The sequence below is a fragment of the Gasterosteus aculeatus genome, chromosome X (genome assembly GCF_964276395.1).
Source record: "Gasterosteus aculeatus chromosome X, fGasAcu3.hap1.1, whole genome shotgun sequence".
NCBI lineage: Eukaryota > Metazoa > Chordata > Actinopteri > Perciformes > Gasterosteidae > Gasterosteus > Gasterosteus aculeatus.
Window position 1 is genome coordinate 7,816,025 of NC_135698.1, and position 19,766 is coordinate 7,835,790.

The following is a 19,766-nucleotide window of genomic DNA, read 5'->3' on the forward strand; positions in this document are numbered from 1 at the left end:
GCTTCATGCATCTTAAATCCTGTTTCTCTTCAGCTGGATGTGTAGGTGAATTGTGTGGTCTGCACCGAGATATCCCCGGTGTCAGCGGCTATAGGGCCGCTACAAGAAGAATGGAGGGGATGGGGTGTCTAAAAGTACATTATTAAAGGGACAATTTCACCTCAAATGTAATGGTGCCGACAGAACAGCATGACCAACTCACTTGTGTAAGATACTTTCCCTGCAGTGGCTCTCTTCGCCGGTTAATGCATTAGAGCTCATAGCTCGCAGTCGGCTTGCAGCCTCCGTGAGTAGATGCAAGGATTTGAAAGGGAAGAAATGAGTCATGCAATGAGTTCCTTAGAAAATACTTCCAACATTTATCCCAGCAGAGCAGCTCTGCATGGAGATGAATAGGCTGGTGCCTGGAGATGGCAGACTTCCTCTCTCTGTGAGACATAACGACCAATTTCAAATAGGGGAACTGGCAGAGAACCCGCAACTGTCTAATCTCTAAACGTCCTCCACTGCAAACAGCTGGCCCGCCTGAATGATCCAGGTATTATTCTTGTTCAGGGTCAAAATTAATTAACGTGGGAGCGGCATGGGTTCTTTTGAGTTGGAAACACATTTGTTCAACCGCATTGAAATTTGAATAAAAGACATGCCACATGAATAAAAAGACAATTTGTACCATTCTGTTTCCCTACATTTGAATAATTTATTTTTTAAAAAGTCTAGAAAATACACTGACAAAAAAATGTTCAAACACATCCTGTCTTAACATTTGCACTAAAAAATAATGAATGTTTTCGTATTCTCAACATCCTAACATAAAATGTATCTGTGTGCTGCTGAGGATTTATATATGGACAAAAGAATAACATAACAAACAGTGTAATATCTCATCATGATTCAGTGTTTTGCTAAACATGTTGTGTTTTCAACACATACAACATCAATCAATTGACCTTTGTGTGTAACACACACTTGACATTTGGCACTTTTAATAACAAAACCATTTAAAAAAGTGATTTTAACTCACTTCAGGAATTATTAGATAATTTACATTCATTTCATCAGCATCATGACAGAGAAGAAAGCCAGCTGTAATAAATAAACATTTTCTTGTTTGTTTACTTTTTATATCATCTACCACGTGGGCTTAAAGGTCCTGCGTTCCACTAAACTGTGAGACAGGTTTCTGAGTTCGGCGGCAGAGTGAACCTGCTTGTATCCCAGCAGGGCCAGAGTGTCGTTGCACAGGTTCTGCACGGCCCTCACGATGTCAAAGCCCAGACGAAGCCTCCAGCTCTCCGACGTCGCCCTGGAGTCCCTGGCGGTGGAGTACCTGTAGTTCCACTCTGAAGGGGACGGCGCGTTGCTCTTGGTGTTGTTCGCGATCCACATTCGCACCCTGTCCTCCATCTCAAGCCCCACGAACTTGTAGATCTCGGCGGCCTTGTCCCTCGGATTGAACGCCAGGTCCTCGTATCGCACCAGGAGGTAGCGTCCCCGCAGCCACGCGGGCCTTTGCAGCCCTGTCTCTGCAGAGGCCGCCATGTCTTTGCAGGTGCTGGTGATCTGCGTCAGGTCCACGTATCGAGGCTGCCGTCCCGTGGCGTTCCATATTTTCCAAGCGCGGAACTGATCCGAGAAGGCCATCATGCGCGAGGCGAGGACGGCTCGGGGGTCCCTCACCAGGTGGACGATCCTCAGGTCCAGACGTGGGTCCTCCGTCAGGGTGCGCAGGTCCCCCACCTCAGGGACCCGCACGGTCTTGATGGCCACATGTTCCCTTGACAGGCACGACACAGAGGCCAGCGTGAGGTTCAGGGCCCCACACTTCTTGGGACACCAGGTTTCGTCAGGCGTAGCCGAGCCCGCCGCGCCGCCCCCGTTCAGGCACACGGGAGGGGAACAGAGAGCGTGGCTGGAGCTTCGGCGGAAAAAGGAGTTGGTGACGTGGTCCTGGGGCTCGGGGCGAATGTAATTCTCCATGAAGTGAAGGTCACAGGTGTACAGGTTGAGGAGGAGGTCCCTGTAGGCTCCCAGCAGGGCCCGGCGGTCCAGCGTGCGACGCAGCCTGCTGCTGGAGTTGGTGAACGCCTGCTGGACGTGGTAGAGAGGTTCAAAGACGTAGAAGATGCCCGGGTGCTGGTTGAGGAGTTGCCCGGTGAAGGAGGAGCCGCTGCGCGTGGTGGCAAACAGCAGGATGTGCTTCCGAGGTGAATCGCCGGGCGTCCAGCTGTCGTCACACAAGGCTCTCCACCTGGAGTCTGGGAGGACGAAGAACAACAAAGTTAATTGACACGTGACACTTATTTTCGGTTGCGGGGTGTCGTCTTAAAACAGGCTTATTAACCAATATACAAAACAAAAACACAACTTGTTAAACCAAGTTATTTCAGTTATTCTAGAGGAGTTACTTCAGCTCGTAAAAGTGAAGATGTCGGTTTTCATCACAATTCAGTCCGGGTGAAAACCGAACTACTGAATCAAGCCAATAAAGCTTTAATAATTAAGAGGGTAAACATGCCTGAGTAAGTTGCTTGTCTGCTGGCGGTTACCGAAGGGGCTTATGAAATGGCGGATCTCTAAATATAGTGCAAATAGCTAACGTGTAATTACTGCTGATGAGGAGTTGATTGCAACACACAGGAGCCGCAGCTACAGCTGCACTATGAGAGGGGATTAATGGAGATAAATTGGAGGATAATTGTAAAACAAATGACACATTAAATTTCGCTATGCTCCCCACTTGTTAGGAATTCCCTTGTTTAATGATCTTCTTTTCTTTTTCTTGATTTTCAGTCACACGGTTAACATTTTACAAATACTAACAATGAACTTATTCCACCCTACCTTTGCTTCATGAGCTGTTCTCGCACATTTCTGGAATACACACGAGCTTGTATCTGCACACACCGACAGCTACACACACATGTGGGACAATCCTGTCTGGCTATGGAGGCGTACCTCTGTGGTGTCTGGTCTGGCAGCGGTAGGCTCCCTGACAGGGCCCAGACAGCGAGTCCCTCAGGGTGCGGATGGCCGTGTACTGGACCCCGAGAGACGCGCACACCAGGAGCAGCACCGTCTTCCAGGAGCACTCCATCCCGCCCCCCCCTCTGGCTCTGCATCCTACACGCTGACGCCGGCGGGGAGGCACGGAGACACACATAATGAGATTTCATTTTGATGCTTTTTTTTTTTCTCAGCTTCATACGTGTGCAGCTCCTACTCCTGTACGTCTGCAGCCTTCCTCTTTTCTGGAGCAATTCTTGCTCAAGGGCACTACAACAGGAGAAAGTATGTCACATAAACTTTTCCCTTTGAGGTTTCCCCTTGCCAGTTAAGAATATGAACAATTTCCCAACAATTTGTTTGACAGGGTTTTCTAGTGAAGTTGCTGAAAAAGGACAACACTCTCCTTTCTGTAACTTGGCTTAGCATAAAGAAGGAAATTGGGTGAAACACTCGCTCTTTGCAAAGATGACAACGTCAAACCTTCACAGCTCGGTTAATAAAATGTCATGTTGATTGGTGAGCCTTAGAGGTCTTGGTAGACAAATTGTGTGACTGTCGAACAGGAAAAAACAGCAAAGACCTGTCTTCCCAGGTTTACAGTTTTTAGTTGGATTTTAGTAAGCAGATAAAATAATTTACCGTAATGTAAATGATTCATTGAGTACACATGTCTCTCTTTCTTTAAAAAAAAATGCAAAATGGATGAGAGTTTGCTCTCTTTTTCTCTACAAACAAAGCAAACAGACAGCTCATTTTGCGAATTTCTACAAGAAATATAGAAGCCGATGTTAGAAGCTCAACATAAACTGGTTCTGCGTTTGTTTCCTAAAGGATCTGCCGATTTGTTCTGCAGAAAAACACAAAGGTCAGGCCTTTACGGCGAAATGTTAGCAATAATTTCCCATCTACAGCTCCACTGTTCCAGATATTCTGTGCACACGTGCATATTGCATTTCATTTTTGCTTTCCTTCTCTTCTGGGTAATTAAGCCTCTAAGCCTAGCAGAGAGCTACGTACCAAGATAAATATAGCTGTCTTCATATAGATGAGTGGAGAAGTTTCCTTTGTACACTTCCAATTTTTTTGCTACTGGGCATGAAAGAGCCATGGGGAGATGTGATTTTCCAAATGGATTTTGAAAAAAAAAAGGTACTGCTATCCATTTGTCCCTTCGCACCAAACTGATGGTAGGTAATCACAGCAGATCCCTGGGTGCAAAGTGTGTCTCCATCACTCACTAAGGCAATCATAATCAAAACCACAGGTATATGTCGTATTACTGACAAAAATAAATATCACCTTCCTGTTTGCATCTTCTCGCACTTTCCCTGTCACTCTATCTCTCTCCGGTCTGCCTCTTGTTCATTAATGATGTTTATGTGTCCCTAGCAGACTCATATCCTCAGGAATGTATCACACAGAGCTCAGATCGGCTTTTGATGTTCCATTAATCACAAACAGCGCTAAAAACCAAAGACATTTACTCCGTGGGTGAGGGGAAAAGAAATCGAGTCGACATCATGAGCCATTCTGTTTGAATATGACAAAAAAAAAAAACTGCAATCACAGAATTAAACCATCAGGGGCGAAACGTTGTTGGTTGCAGACAGAATGACAGTTTTCGGGATCCTGAAATGTTTTGTTCTCTCGCTGCACGGCATGTTAAAGAAAAGAAAAAAAAATCTGAATATAGGAGGATATGAATGACTGCAGATAATGCAAAACTTTGATCAAGCTTCTTACTATCTCTGACACTTGAGAAAAGAAGGGAGGAAAAAAAAAATTCTTTCAATTTGACAGTTCTGCCATCCATACCCAACATGTACTGCACAGCTGGCTGACCGAGGCACATCACACAATTCCTCAGCGACAGGTTTTGTTTTCCTCTCCAGTCGGGATCGGGGACTCAGTGAAGTCTCTGCTACACACCCCGGTGCCCTCCGGAGAATGAGGACAGATGCTTCAATAGATTAAAGCAATTTGATTTGCAAGTCCTCTTTTTCTCCCTGGCTTATGACTCCTCCCATAACGAGACTCACAGCAGGAATAATAGACACTCTGTCAACAGTTGGAAAGGGACCGCGAGCTTCAGATGGTCTCAGCTTTTGCATGCCCCCCACCCCACCCCCGAAAAAATAACCCTGCTTACAGGGGTTAAAAGCCCACAGGGGGCAGGATCGATCAAAGACTAGTCTGTGCACACACGCTTCTAGGGCAGGTTTGAGCTGTAAATTCAGAAGCAGTTGGTGTTGCTTAGTTAACTCAGCTAGCTGTGATGGAGGTAGTGACGCGTGGGCACGGCGCCGCCAAGGCAATTGCCTGTGTTGAAAATAAAGGCCACAAATGAGGTTAGAAGTTAGCGATGCAGCTGGGACTGAGGGATTTGGGATTGAGGGATATGACAGTGCCAAAGATTTTTCTATTAAGGCACCCCTGTGTGCTCACAGACCTTCTGCGTCAGGTGGTTTATTGGCAACGATCAATCCTGAAGAACAGAGTTTTGTGCCTCCAGTTAGTCCCTCTTGCTCTTTCTGTCTCTCAACCGACATCACACACACACACACACACACACACACACGCGCGCGCGCGCGTACATAAATGCAGAGTGCCACAGGCGGAGAGCAGAGCGGAGCCGCTCCGGCGTGCAGAGGATCTACATCTGACCCCGGGCTATACAAAGGAGCTCCCGTGATAGGGGAGAAGATGAATCCCATTCTACACGATTCCTCCAGCACACACACGAAATAAAGATGCTACACAGAGGAAATTAATGAACAGCATGAGAAACGTGCAATTTGATCCGACCCCGTCGTCGCTCACATCCATACAAAGCCCCGTGAGAAAACACATTCACAGTTAACTCAAAAGTGAAGGTTAACTGTTTGAAGACACTGATTGAATGTTCTTGTTTAAACCATATTCCAGCACCATTTGAAGTAGCAATTAAACACGTCGTCATAGTGACACATCAACAGTTTCTACTTACAGGACAAAAAAGTGAAAATGTGAAATGCGCTAATTATTTTTGCATTTAATAAGCAGCAATATGAATACAACATGAACAATGTTCTTTAAATTCAACTACAGTTGATAGGACACATTTGCTGAACCGGATCTTCCTTTCCTTTCTAAAAAATATATCATCGTCAAAGACACTACGGGGGCAGGTTTCAGGTGGTCTGCCATGTTTTCAAGGCGGACATCTGTCAGAAGAGTTGACACACATACAGGTCATGCGCATCAGGAATATATAGTTGGAAGATAAACATGATAAAAACAGGTGGGAGTAGTCGGCCTCGGATGTAGACGATCATCTTTGGCACCACAAGATTATGAACATTGACGCACAAACATCTTGATTATCAGATGACCCAGAACGCCATGTTCCTCTATGTGAAAGAGCAGACTCTCTGTCATGCTAAAGTAGAACATTATTGCAGTTTTTCCAACAACATCTGTAAATAAAAACATTAAAAGAGATTTTAAAAATCACTTTTGGCCCGTTATACCTTTTGCCGGTAACCATAGTCTATTTGTTAACATCTATTCCCTGGAAGATGCTCACTGGAATATTACACAGAATAATCGTTTGTATTATGCAAACAAAGATGTGGACAATGTGTTTTACTGTAGCCCTACTCGCTTTCTCGGTGTATTCTGCATATAAAAACAAAAACAAATTTGATAACAACCACATCCCATAAAACCAGTTGTTACCAATAACACAGGTCCATGCCTGCACAACATGCTTACACCACAAACCAGCAGCCCGCCCACATCGTCAGCAGGATAGAATGATGATATGATTCCGATTGGCACTTTTGGAATAAAGTAGTTTAAAGTACTTACAAAGTACATAGTAGAGTGACTTCCCTTCGTTAGAGCACAGTCGAATTTCCAGGCCAATGCAACTTTCAAAGTTTAAGGACCTGCGCATGCGCACGCGTGTTCCACCAGTGGACACACTGGCGTGGATCACACAGACAGAATGTGATCTCATTACGATGTCGTGGGAGCTTTGTTGGCAGCGCACAGTCTATGGTTCCATATTAATTACATTTTTTAATGAAAAATGAATAACGTCCGGTGTGATATGATTTGGGGGAATTACATTCAAGGCAACCACTATGCATATCGTCTCTCTTTCAACCTTTAAATTGAACATTTTAAAACAGAATGGTGTTTTGTGACGAGTAAATTCGTTTGTGAAGAGCGAACATCAACTAATTTACAATTAAATTAAAAATCAACGTTGAAATCCCGGTTGTTGCAGTAACAACGAGCAAACATTTGTTTCGGGAAATAGTGAAATATTTGCAGTGATTTACACCCAACTAACTAAATTACTTACGACTAAATTAAAAACAATAGCATCATTCTTTAAATAACGTCAACCGGTTAAAACAAACATATCTTGACATCCATACGGCCGCGTGGAGCATCGAAGGCGATAAAGTGAGACCGGGTCACTTTAAACTCCCCCTCAAGTACCGCTCACACACTTTGGCTCGCTGTGTGGAGTAACGACGATGTCCTCACCCCTCACAGCATCACTATCGTGACACTCTTCGTCGGGTTCGAGCGTCTCAGATGGACAAAGCGCGTCCCCCCGCACGTCGCTGCGCGTAAAATGCAACAGATACAAAATAATAATATTGCCTTACCATGAACGCACTCGGTCAGGTACGGAGCGACTTCTACGGCAGATCCCGTCCTCCGCGCTGCATCTTTTAAATTGTGTGCGCGCGTGTGTGCGCGCGCGTGTGTATGTGTGTGTGTGTGTGTGCGGGCGCGCGCCACAAGCGCTGCCGCCGGTGTGTCCAGAGCCGAAGTGGATTCAGAGCTGGAGATGCGCCGTGGACAGAGCGAGAGAGAGAGAGAGAGAGAGAGAGAGAGAGAGAGAGAGAGAGAGAGAGAGAGAGGCAGAGCGAGGATGCGTGTCTCACCCCTCCGGAGACCGCACCGACTACCGGAGTCTCTAGATTGGATGCAAGATTGCCTTGCCGTGCATTACGCTCCGATGCCGTAGGGTACGTGTCACAGCGTCTTGGAGATGCATCTTATCTTAGCAGCCAGTAAACATAACTGACATAGTGAGGTATCTGACTCGCAAAAAAATAAATAATAAGAGACAAAGGAGAAGAATAGCTGCTTGTTTTGCCATCATTATTTCATGTGTTTGCAGGTGAGGACCAGACGCTTCCCATATTTCCTCCAGGCAGGTTCCATCAGCTCAAGCCGGGCATCAACAATCATTTCCCACCATAATTGTCATTCCTCCCTTTTTCTGTCACTGCCACGCTCTCTACAGGGTTACACACACACACACACACACACACACACACACACACACACACACACACACACACACACACACACACTTCTCCCACGAGATAACAGTGGCACAATGACCTCTATTTTTCCTCATTCCAGTGAGGATGACTGCTATCATCCGATGTGTGTGTGCCCCCCCTCCCCCTCCCCCTCCTCCCTCACTGTGCTGCAGACTCGCAGTGTGAAGGGATAGGTGCCACATCATTGCCCCCCCCCCCCCGAGGTGTACTGCGGGGTCAGACTTGGCCTTTGACAGCTCTATTACTCCTGGGAATAGGGGGTCGATTCTGTTTGCTCTCTTGCAGCTTCATCTCCCGCTGTGGCAGAGTCACGCTGGCTGAAGTGTGTCTTCACTGACGTGCAGACAGATTGGCGAAATAACGCCGCTGTCGTCGGTGCGTTTCAGTTTCGCGCTCGCGTCATTTCTGCTGTTGCAAGGTTTAAGCCGATTAGCTGCAGCTGTGGATCGGCCCACCTCACCTGTGTTGGGGCATTTCTGGCAGTGCTTCCACTAAAAGGTGGTAAGAAATGATCTCATATATAAGAGCTAGAGGAGGTCTACCTGGATACAGACCGGGCTTTTTCCGGAGATAGAGGGTTGAGGCACTTCACTAGCCAAAGGTCTTCTCGTACAAGCACACACAATGTACGACGAGCTGCCAAGAACTCCCAGCGTCCTCCGCGCCTCGCCGCTGAACCCTCGCTCCGCCTGCCTACGGCGTCGATTCCCCCGGCTCCCGGCAGCCGAACGCCCCCACAGCTCCTGGGTGAGATTTGAGGCAGGCAATAAGAAGATAGGTGGAAATTTCTGGAAAGGGAAATCCGAAGCCTCATCGGTCCTCCGTGTTTAGCGAAGCCTACACACTCCTCACGACGCACAAGCGGATAACATCCGATGCACATTGGAGACTCGGAGCGCCTTTCCTTTTCCCCAACAAATGCCTCTCTAATCTGCACTCTTTCTCCCCAACATTTCTGTGGTCCAACCCGAATCCAATATTTAACATAAATACAGCAGTCTTTCATCATAAAGGGGATGGAAATGCAGCTGGTCGGGATGACCTTGTCTCCTTAGCTCAATTACTGCTTTTCTATATCTGGGCTCCCTTGGCAACTTCCTCTTTCCTTTAAAAGATGGTATCCGCCAGTCAGATTATCGTTCATCAGCTTGACTCAGGAGTCAGGGACCTTCCTGTGCAGGAAGGCGAGTTGTTTCAAGAAGCTTCCTCTCATTTGAGGGAGTGAAGATGAACAAAAGCAGACCCTCGCTGTGCTTATCCGTCCATATCGGTACATGTACGGCTATACGGCCGCAGGAGGAAACACTTTGGCCGCACTGGTCAAAGGCAACAGGCCGCTAACCTCTAACCTCATCACCTCCAAACGTGAGTTCAGACCACAGGCTGTTTCAGAAAGCACTGTAAGCTTTTACCGTGCGTCATTGGTGCAACATTTGGTGCTTCTGGACGTATTTTGAAGTCTGTGTTTATTCTTCCCAAACAGCCGATACACACGTTAAACAAGCTACTAAGCGCGTTACGTGCTTGCGTTCAGCTAAGCTTCCGACTGACTCAGAACTCGACAGAAGCTTTGGTTCTTTCGGATATTACAGCTAATATTTCTCTCCTTTCTCTTTCATTTACAAAATAGCCAGCAAATTGATTTGATATCTAATGATTTGAATATTTCTTCAATGTGAGCATTAACTAACAGGGAATTTCCATTAGTTTATTTTGTTCTGACTGCACACAATACATATTAATGGATTGTATTTTTGGGCACATTTAGCGTAATGTTTTCCTATCTTTTTATTTGTAATGCTGGCCAGCATTTAACCAAAAGATCGCTTTCCTCTGTATTAAAAAGGGAAATGATTGTTTCACTAATGTGTTAGTGAAATTATCCATGTAACATCCATCCATCCATTGTCAAACCGCTTATCCTGCGCACAGGGTCGCGGGGGGGCTGGAGTCCATCCCAGCCAACTTCGGGCGATAGACAGGGTACATCCTGGATTGGTCGCCAGCCAATCGCAGGGCATCCATGTAACACTAACACTAACACCAAAAATAATGTCTATTTCTTAAAATTGAATTAAAAGATGTTTAATACTTCGCATAAAAGATCCATGTTGGTAAGATATGGAGTTTTCTATGAGTCTAACATCCCTTGAGGTCATATCTGAATTCAATGATTCTGACCCCAATCAGACTCAGTGTCTGAGTCACTTTGGTTGCCTGTTATCGTGAAGCACAGAGAACTCCTGACTGGGCTGCCCTGTGCTCCGTCTTCAACAGGCTATTAAGGGAGAAGAACATCATCTGGCACGAATTTGTTTAGCCCGCAGACAATCCCTGCGCTGGCTGTTTCTAAATCACAGAAGGAACGGCCCCGTCTTTATGAACCCGAAGCTTTCAGGGCCAACATTTACCCAGCTGTGGTGTTCCCTGCCAACTTTCTGCAAGCCTTCATTTATTGAATTAAAGGCTACGGTCGGGTGGCTGGTCGAGGCGCTCCGCTGCCCGAGAGGAATACGTTGAGTGACACGCGGGGCGATGAGACGAACAAGGGACAAGGTTGGGACGCGAGGGACGAGATGGACACCAGAAAGAGAGGCTTCTGCGGCGAGGAGGATGGAGGGAGAGCGGGGAGGGGCAACGGACGGGGTTTTTTACGCACGCCATCTGTGCATCAGAGGTGTGGCTGCGCTGGCTCGCCTTCACCACGCTGTGTGATTGTTTTTGGAGCGATCTCTTGAATATAGATGGTCTCATTTCCCCCCCCCTCGCAATTATTTTTATTTCATATGCAGATGAGTGAGCAAGTTGGCTGCACAGTTGTGTTGTCAAACCCTGCTGTGTGCAACAACAACAACAACTAAAAATCTGCTTCCACACTGTAGGGCGTGTAATCATCCGGCTTCTGCGCATGGGCGACTCCAGGCCTCGTGTAATGAAATTAAAACTTCTCTTTTCTCTCAAGTTTTCTCCTCGCACCCATCAAGACATTCATAAAACAACTCTTTTACTTCTGTCACGCCCGAGGAGCCAATTACATGACAGCGATTCTTCTGGCCCAGCTTCCCTTTTGCGTGCAAGCAGACTCTTCTCAAAATGTTCACTTGTGATGCTTCATTCCAGAACATGAAACGGTTGTTGCTTGCAAACATCACACAATGAGCAACAATGCCAGAGGATTACAAATAATATATACCTCTGGTGCACCTTCTTCTCTCCGACGGGTTTCACCACACACGGGAGCGGAAGTTGTATTATCACAGCATCCCGGGAACACACGCCCACTGGTTCCAAAGTCAAAGGCTTCAAATCGAATCCACCGAAAGCCTTTGAGACTTCCACGGGCGAAGTCACTTTTGTTGAGAGTGTTTGATTGGTCCCGGTTTCGCTTGGATTGGCCATCTGAAAATAACAGCCATAAATTCCTGCGTGGCTGCGACCCAACCAGACGCCTCCTCGCGTCTGGGTAGGGAGCGGCCTGCTATCACAGGGAGGAAAAGCCCCGAGAGGCTCGTCTCCCTAACATCACTCCCTTTTTTTTGGGGGGGGGTTTTGCTACCCGTGAGGTTTCCGCTGCAGCCGTTTTACTCCCAGCATTTCTGCTGTGTGAAAACCAGCCCATCAGCGGTGCTCTCTGCTGCATAATTGGTGCCATTAGCACAACACATCAGACACTGGCAAATAGCAAGGTGCTCTCTCCCCCCCTCTTCCTTCTCTCTCTCTCTTTCTGTCTCTCTTGCTCTCACCCCCCCCCCCTCTCTCTCTATTCCACCAAACTGTTTCACACTCACAAGGCTCACAGCGTTCGCTTTTTGGGGGAGTAATGGGCCTGGCAAATTACAGCAGATTGAGACCCCGCAGGCACTGACCGGCAGCGCCCAACAGCCCTGCTGATTCTACAGAATGTTGTCCCCTGACCGGGCAGAAACAGGTGCCATCGGGTGGTGGTGGGGGGGCAGGCGTAGCCACGGGGCATCAAATTAACATCTCCCAGCTGTGATTTTGGATTGTTACATTGGTGTAAAAAATGGAGTGTGTATGTCTGAACATCAGATCATCATAACAATTACTAAAACACAATTTCCTGGCTGGTTTAATAGAATTGTATTTTTTTCTAACTTTGGTTCTGCACTGCCAATGCGATGACTCAGAGTTTGCTTACGCTCAAACCCGCACGCTGCGCAGATGGAGGCTGAAAACCCGCCCTTCCACACGCACACAGAGGGTCTGACAGATGCCTCCACAATTAAGCCACTTCCATTTATAGTCTCTCCCCGTAACAAGGCGAGGGAAGCCGGCTGCTGGATCTTCCTGCTCTCTGAGGCGTACTGACCCCCCCCCCCCCCCCCCCCCGCCGCTGCGTCGGGCCTCCCGGGGGCCTTTTTGTGTGGCCGAGCCCTCTCGTAATTACACCTGAGAGCACCGAGCAGCTGCTCTTCTTTCACATCTGTGTCTCCATCAGGCCTGCAAAGGGGGCGTGATTCATCCGTGCTTCTCAAACTCATTTTAACAAGTTGTCAGGAACAATTTGACAACTGTGGCTGTATTTTTCTTTGCTACAGACATTGTTTGTCTTTTCCTACCACAGTAGCATATCCATGGATCGTGGATGTGTTTTTTAAAGGTATCTATTAAAACAAAATTGGGGCAAATGTCTAAATTACTCCTTTTACTCATAGCTATCATAGTTCGTTCGTGGCTTAATCCGACGTTTTTTCATTAAACTATTCTGTTATTAAGAGATGTTATTACACACAGGTAAACAATTAGTTTTGGATTCCCCTAAAGGTCCATTTGTTCTCTGCAGCTGCAGTATCAAATATTGGCCCAACATCAAATTAAGAACAATGGAATACAATTTTGTGTGTGTTTTTTTATACGCCGGCAAGAGAAAACCATATTTCCTCCTTGGATGTATCGGCACTGCTGTGGATAATACATATTTATCAAGGCTCAAAGGGGTGAAGTGTGTAGGAGTATTAAAATCAAAACAGGTTTTGGATCGTCAGTTTTGCAGCTTGTTTGTTGAGTGTCAAAGCACATTCGGTAATTTGACCCCTGCAAGTCAATATGGCCCTAATAGTTATACTATAATATTTTACCCAATTTAAAAAAACAATTTGGATATATGTATAATCATTTATTTGCCAAGAGTTAGATGAGAGGATTGTCTGATTTAATTCTCCGCCATGAAGCAAATCCTTTAATGACTTTTCGTTTTCCAACCTTTCCCTTTTGTTGAGATAAACTCTTTTGGACAGAATAACTACGTTGAAGCTAACGCTTTAACTACTGAAATTGCTATGCCTGTATATATTTGACAGGAGCCTTTCTAGACCCCGATGTTACCGGCGTGACAGGACACGTGTTTAGTTGGCTGTGATGCAGACGAGTTTCCTTCAGCAGGTAAAAAACCTGCTCATTAACTCAGAACATGGATAATCGCAGCCCAATGAGACAAGCGTTGGCTTTCTCGGTTTCTACGGAACAAAATGAGATTATATACTGAGGATGAAACATTTTCCAGATTCTTTCTTCAAAGTGTTTATTAATATGTCAATGCACGCTTCACACATTTGTTAAAATACAAACAGGACATTATATTGTTTTATGAAATGCACAGTTGAATCAATATGTCAACAGTCAGCTACAGTCAATAACTCATGCAAGCACTTTACATAATGTCTTGGGAATCTTCCTGACTCGCTATCACAAGATGATAGAAATGATATGGAGGTTGTGATGACTTAGAAAAATAAAAAACAACTTTAAGATTAATCAAAAATTTGAAACGAGAGACACAAATCCATGCACTCAGTGAGCTTAATAAAGAAATAGTTGTCAGTTATTTACATTAATTACCTTAAAAAACTCCTTTTTTTATGTGCACGGCACTAATACTGTCACAGGGCAGTGACTTTATGTTTCTTTGACACCAGAGCTTCAGGTACTTTTAGTTCGTTACGACCTTGTTGACTGATGAGCAGCCTGACTGGTTTTTCTTTCTGTCATGACAGCCGTTGCACTTGTTGACTTCTGGCCAATCCAGAATTTACACTGTATGCCAGTAAGGGACCGTGAGAACAAAAATGAAGGCAAAGGACATCTCTTTCACAATCACCAACTACAGTTTTATGAACAGATTTAAAAGCACAATCAATGTCTTTTGGATGTAGATTTCCTCGGAGCTACTTTACAAAAGCCGTTAAACTCTGTATTCATTATTGGGGGGCTAAAGCTTCAGTACAACCAGGATCCACTCTTATTGTTAATTCTCTGTTCGCTGTGACCTCTGCTTTCCTCTTTATTACAATCACTGCTACAATCCCTCCAACCACCAGCAGCAGCACTGCCAGTCCTGCACCCACAGCATAGGCAGCAACATTAGAGCCTGTTGATGGATCGGCTTCGGGGGCAGATTTCGGGCTCCTTTCTACTACTACTGTTTTTATGGTGGGTCGAATTTCTACCCTCAAATCGGTCTCCTGTTTGAAAATGCATTTGAATGTGTCATCGTCGAAGTACTGGTCATCCTCTATTTGCTCTTCAGAGTCTGCATCCTCAGTATCATCTGTGTATTCGTCCAGGAAGTTGTCTTCTAAAACAACACACCAGTACACTCCTTGATCTCTCGCCTCCAGGTGGAATATATTGAACAAGGAGCCATTCTCAGACAGAGACAGTCTTCCTCTCAGATCCCCGGGGATGTGAACAGTCGCGTCCCTTGAGTCGTAGATAAGTTTATTTTTGCCCGATCCAGGCTCTCGGCGGTGCCACTGCACCCTTTGGATATCGTCTCTGTCAGCGTGGCACTCCAGCAGCGCGTTCCCGCCCTCAACGGCAACTTTTTCTTGGGATTCTTTTTGGTAACAATTAACCAGAAAGTACTGCAATTCAAGCAAGGAGGAGATGCACGAATAGTCCCCACTCAGCTCATCAGAAAAAGCAGGAATTACCAATGAGAAGTCTTCAGATTTGTCACCGAATGACACGTGCATCTTCTCGCTGTCACCATCGACCCTCCCAAAGGGAGACTCCCAGTGCTGGTCGTTCCCTTCAGAGGGGCATGGTAACACCACTTTGTCCCCGTCCAAGGCAAAAATGTACCTGCTGTCACTGCCATCTGACGGTTCCACATTCTGAAAACTGAGACAGTTCTCACCTTTGCTCACAAGACAAATAAAATGCAGATTTTTCTTTAACTGGCTGTTTTTGAGTAAGAGCAATGTCCCGTGATCTCTGACCTCCACCACACTCTGTAGCTCCTCCACCAGCGGCACCAACGACACGCTGCTATCCAGGAGGAGCGTTGGCTTGTATGAGGGATACGACTCGTAGTACCAGCGCACAGAGGTTCCCTCCAAACCGATGTATCTGCTGTTGCATTGAATCTCAGCCCCTCCGTTTTCTTCCTTCACATGAATCTCTTCAGGTGAGGTTTCCTCATTGCACACAAACAGCTCCTGTTTCTGCTGGCTGACCAGCGTCTGGTTCTTCCAGCATTCCACCCTATAAACCCCCGAGTCCTTGTGTGTGAGATGGCTGATCTGGAACCCGATCAGGTACTCTTCTTTATGTACGCGGATCCGACTCTGGAGGTCCGCGGGCGGTGTGATGGCCGTGTTGTTGGCCGCGGAGTTGCCAAGCAGCTGGTCTCCCTCTGGTGCACATCTGTAGACGACAATATAATCCACTCCAAAACAATTCCCCATGTCCATCGTGGTGCTCTCTGCTCCAAACACGGCCCCAGTCTCCTCACCGGAGACTCGGTGGAGGAGAAGGGGAAGAAGTAACTCAAGAAGCCTGATGGAGGTCATGTTGTCTGCCTGTGCCCACGTGTTTGTCACACTGCTGCAGTTGATACTTACTGTATCTGCTTTCGTTTGTCCCTGAGTCCTCCTCCTGCCACTGTTAGTTTCCTGGTCCCGACATTGGAACACACGCCCACACATACAAACATGCACACATTTATACACACACACACATGCACATTACTGGTAATAATGGTGACTTCTTCAAGTATTTCAGTTGGAACTAGTGTAAGATAACCAATGAAGCTAAACAATAACACGGAACAAGTGCTGATATGTTCCTGGCTGCACATTAATATTAATTGTGTTGGCTGACAGGTTTTGTGGGCGCGGCCAGTCAGCGTGCAAGTTCACTTCACTGCTGAGAGAGAGTTGTTATGCGTTTTTCAACAAGCATTTGCAAACGCAAAGTTCCTTTATCATTATGTTCTTATTCAGTGAGCACGCTTATCTAAAATAATCTGGCAGCGTGAAGTAATCGGTTGAGTTCTTTCTTTGACACTGTGAGGAAACACGAATGATTCACTTGGTCTTGTGCTGTTTATCAGGTGGAATGAGTTGCCATGGTTTCAAACGGGCAAAAGTTGAGTATTGCGCAACATTGAACTCAAAGTACCCCCAAATCAAACAACATTTAAGAATCTAGTGCTAATGGCATCGCAATGTTGCACTTTGCTTCATTATGTGATTGTTACTGTAGAGGGTTACTTGTAAGTAGGTCATTTTAATAAATGAATACATCACCTCAAGTCAGATGATGACTTTGATCTTCTGTGAAGCAGCTGGACGCGGATGTTATGACTCACTGATTCACTCAATGAATAACTGTAGTAAAAGATAACTGTAAGACTTAAAAAGATGAGTGCATTCCTTACTGTCGTTGCATTCAGGTTCATATACCACTAGAAAATCAAAATAGGTAAAATACAAAGTCAAATCTGTGGTACACAATGTAAAGCAGAATTTATTTTTGAACAGTGATTAACTGTGGCAATGACAAACAAGTTCTTTGTCTCTCTCTATCTAAGGCTGCATGCAGTTTACTCAACTATACTGTAACAAAGAACTATAGAACATTGTCTGGAAAAACCCAGACCTCTTGCATTGTTGTGAGGAAATGTCTGGCCAGTTCAGTTAAATAAATGAATGGGTGGTGTAGGATATTAGAAACAAATTGAAGATCCGGTTCATAAAATTAATAAAAATGCATATAGTGTACACCAGAATACAGCCATGATTCTGAAACTGTGTAATCCATAAAGTAATGACAATATTGTAAAACCACTGTAAATCTGCAACTGTAATAGAATAATATTGATGCAGTTATGATTGTATTTGATGTAATGTAATCAACTGGAATGCATGCATTTAATACTTGAACAACAACTGATATTGATATTGATAAGGATCATCCGAAATCCGAGCTACATTGAACTCACCAGAAGACCACTCCCAGAGGTGTGGACACTGACTTTCACACCTTTAAGCATTGGTATAAATACCTGTAGCAACGATTGTTCTCGAGTTCACTGGTGGAGGCGACAGACGGGCACTAGGGATGGTCAAAAGGACTGACCTGGGGCCTGTTGGTTGCTGAGACCAGCGGCTCCCCAGCTGAGATGTTCTTTTTACCGCAACGCCATCTCCTTTATTAAATACATTTGATTTGAACCTTTCGATCAGCGATGACCTCTGTCCGTCCGGCGTTTCTTCATTTTTGAACACAACAGTGGATCCCCACTACTGAAGAAAGTATCTATAACAGTATTATACAATTAAAATAACAACATTACAATATTTCACTTGTGTTGCCCAATGGCAGTTTAGCCCCTTCCTTATTCGGTGTCTGTGTTGTTTAATCCAAAACATTGCATTTTGCACATTGCATCATTAATTTGAATGTTCTTAAACACAATTTGTCACAGTATGCAACAATATGTCTCAAGTCTAGACAAGTTACACTTCCTCCACCAGCTATGTTTATCAGAACTTGTCACAAGCATGAATGACACACTGCAGGGCCAACATGTTGTTTCATGCTCTCTTTTCACTATAAAGAAAGTCCATTCCAATGAATCAAATCTTTGTTTCTTCAGTGTTTGCGATGGTCAGACACAATGTATCTTGCTAATAATCAGTGCACTTTGATGACCAGCTCACCCGTGTCAACTTATCGGGTGATTTTAAAAAGCGAAAAACCACCTCTTTTTTCCTTTGAGGTGCATCATCTGTTTACTAGTAGCCGAGCTGACTACTCAGCAGCAGCAGCTTCCGTGCTACTGAGGGAACAGCTTGCAGAGCCGGTGATCATGATTAAGCACCAACAGCGAGAAAGCTCTCCGTGTGTTCAGTCCAATTCAGCCCTGTGCTGATTACACTCATCAGAGCCCCGTATGCTGCAGGGTTTGGAGGTGCACCAACTGCTGTTTGAGATACAGAGTTTTGCCAGAGTTTTTTAATTACTGGACATATGGGCTGCAATAAAAGAGAAGACCGTTGAGCAGAGGAATGGAATAGGCCATTGGGAGCATAAAATCAATTTTTTTACACTCTGCATGATGCATTTTTTAAGCGATCTCATGTTGACATTTGAATGAATCAGGGCTCGCCCATGCTGCAGTACCAGGCACTGCCTGCGTGTGGCGTGGGCGGCGCAGTGGGTGCGCCCTACACCACACGCTCATAGTAGAAGAAGAAAAGTATTTCATAACAAAACGTCACATCTTCTGACCGCTGCTATAGGAAACTGTATGTATTATTAACTATTAGTTTTCTTACAAGCTAACAAACACAAACACGTCTGTCAACAGTTACCGATATTAACCACTGACCGGTCAAGTCCCAGCGTGCTCCACAGTACCCACGTCTCTTCCACTAGCTAGCGCTAGCTAATGCTAGCTGATGCTAGCTAACGAGCTGAACACCCAGCATGTATCAGTCAGGGAAGTACTGTGTCAACAAAGAAGCGGGCGGAATTAATGCATTTTATTTATCTGTGCAAAGGAAAGGATAATCTGAGTCGACCATAGAGCCTCTTTAGCTGTACTGACGTTAAATTAGGTTATTAGTCCTTTGAAGGTGTTACTGAGCTTACTGGTTGACTCATACTTTTTCCCATGAGAAACATCTGGCACCAGCTGGCCATCATCTTCTGTGTTATGACATTGTCGGAAATTGCATACAAAATAGACAGGGTAGCCTCTGTGTCAAAGTATATTGCTCAGGAGTTTTATTGTTTTCTCGTTCAAAAAAGTATAGTGTAAATCCATTTGTCAGTATTCTGTCAATACCAATAGGAGAAGTTAAGATTAGTACCACAACTGTGTCTGTTGTATCTTGCTTTTCTTGTCTGTGTCTGTCTCCATAAAAGTCCTCCGGCCATGCATTAAGGACAGCAGGATATTGTTGTTCTGCTTGGTAGTTCTGTGGGAAAAGCGGAACAAAAATAATTACAGTCGCGATTGCCAGTCTCTATGGATGCACATCTGGCCTTACCGACCATCCTCACAGCTGTTTCAGCTGTTTGATTGTTGCTACATTTGAAATCTTACTGAGCATCGCTGCACCTGCCACTTCAGAAGATGAAGCTGGCACT

General features: G+C 45.4%; 2 protein-coding genes across 4 annotated transcripts; both read right to left on the reverse strand.

Annotated features, from left to right (window-relative positions):
* Positions 1–675: 675 nt before the first annotated feature.
* On the reverse strand, positions 676–7,885 carry LOC120809706 (carbohydrate sulfotransferase 1). Of its 2 annotated transcripts, XM_040163716.2 has the most exons (3): positions 7,674–7,885; positions 2,959–3,130; positions 676–2,258 (listed from the first exon to the last, which is right to left on the reverse strand). In XM_040163716.2, the coding sequence occupies exons 1-3, from the start codon at positions 7,674–7,676 to the stop codon at positions 1,132–1,134; spliced, it is 1,302 nt and encodes a 433-aa protein (XP_040019650.1). In that variant the 5' UTR covers positions 7,677–7,885; the 3' UTR covers positions 676–1,131. The 2 variants fall into 2 exon arrangements, with proteins under 2 accessions (XP_040019650.1, XP_077939153.1); XM_078083027.1 differs by lacking the exon at positions 7,674–7,885 and having other exon boundaries at positions 2,959–3,299.
* A 6,003-nt stretch (positions 7,886–13,888) lies between these two features.
* On the reverse strand, positions 13,889–16,503 carry LOC120809767 (uncharacterized). 2 transcript variants are annotated; one of them, XM_040163803.2, is made up of 2 exons: positions 16,229–16,472; positions 13,889–16,031 (listed from the first exon to the last, which is right to left on the reverse strand). In XM_040163803.2, the coding sequence occupies exons 1-2, from the start codon at positions 16,462–16,464 to the stop codon at positions 14,582–14,584; spliced, it is 1,686 nt and encodes a 561-aa protein (XP_040019737.2). In that variant the 5' UTR covers positions 16,465–16,472; the 3' UTR covers positions 13,889–14,581. The 2 variants fall into 2 exon arrangements, with proteins under 2 accessions (XP_040019737.2, XP_077938732.1); XM_078082606.1 differs by having other exon boundaries at positions 13,889–16,503.
* Between the last annotated feature and the right edge of the window lie 3,263 nt (positions 16,504–19,766).

What these genes read in the sequence shown, in the direction of transcription:
- LOC120809706 (XM_078083027.1), bottom strand. Translation starts at nt 3,163, where the DNA reads ATGTGTGTCTCCGTGCCTCCCCGCCGGCGTCAGCGTGTAGGATGCAGA. An exon ending in CCAGACCAGACACCACAGAG is followed by an intron (nt 2,259 to 2,958) that starts GTACGCCTCCAT and finishes TCGTCCTCCCAG; the next exon opens with ACTCCAGGTGGAGAGCCTTG.
- LOC120809767 (XM_078082606.1), bottom strand. Translation starts at nt 16,312, where the DNA reads ATGTGTGGGCGTGTGTTCCAATGTCGGGACCAGGAAACTAACAGTGGC.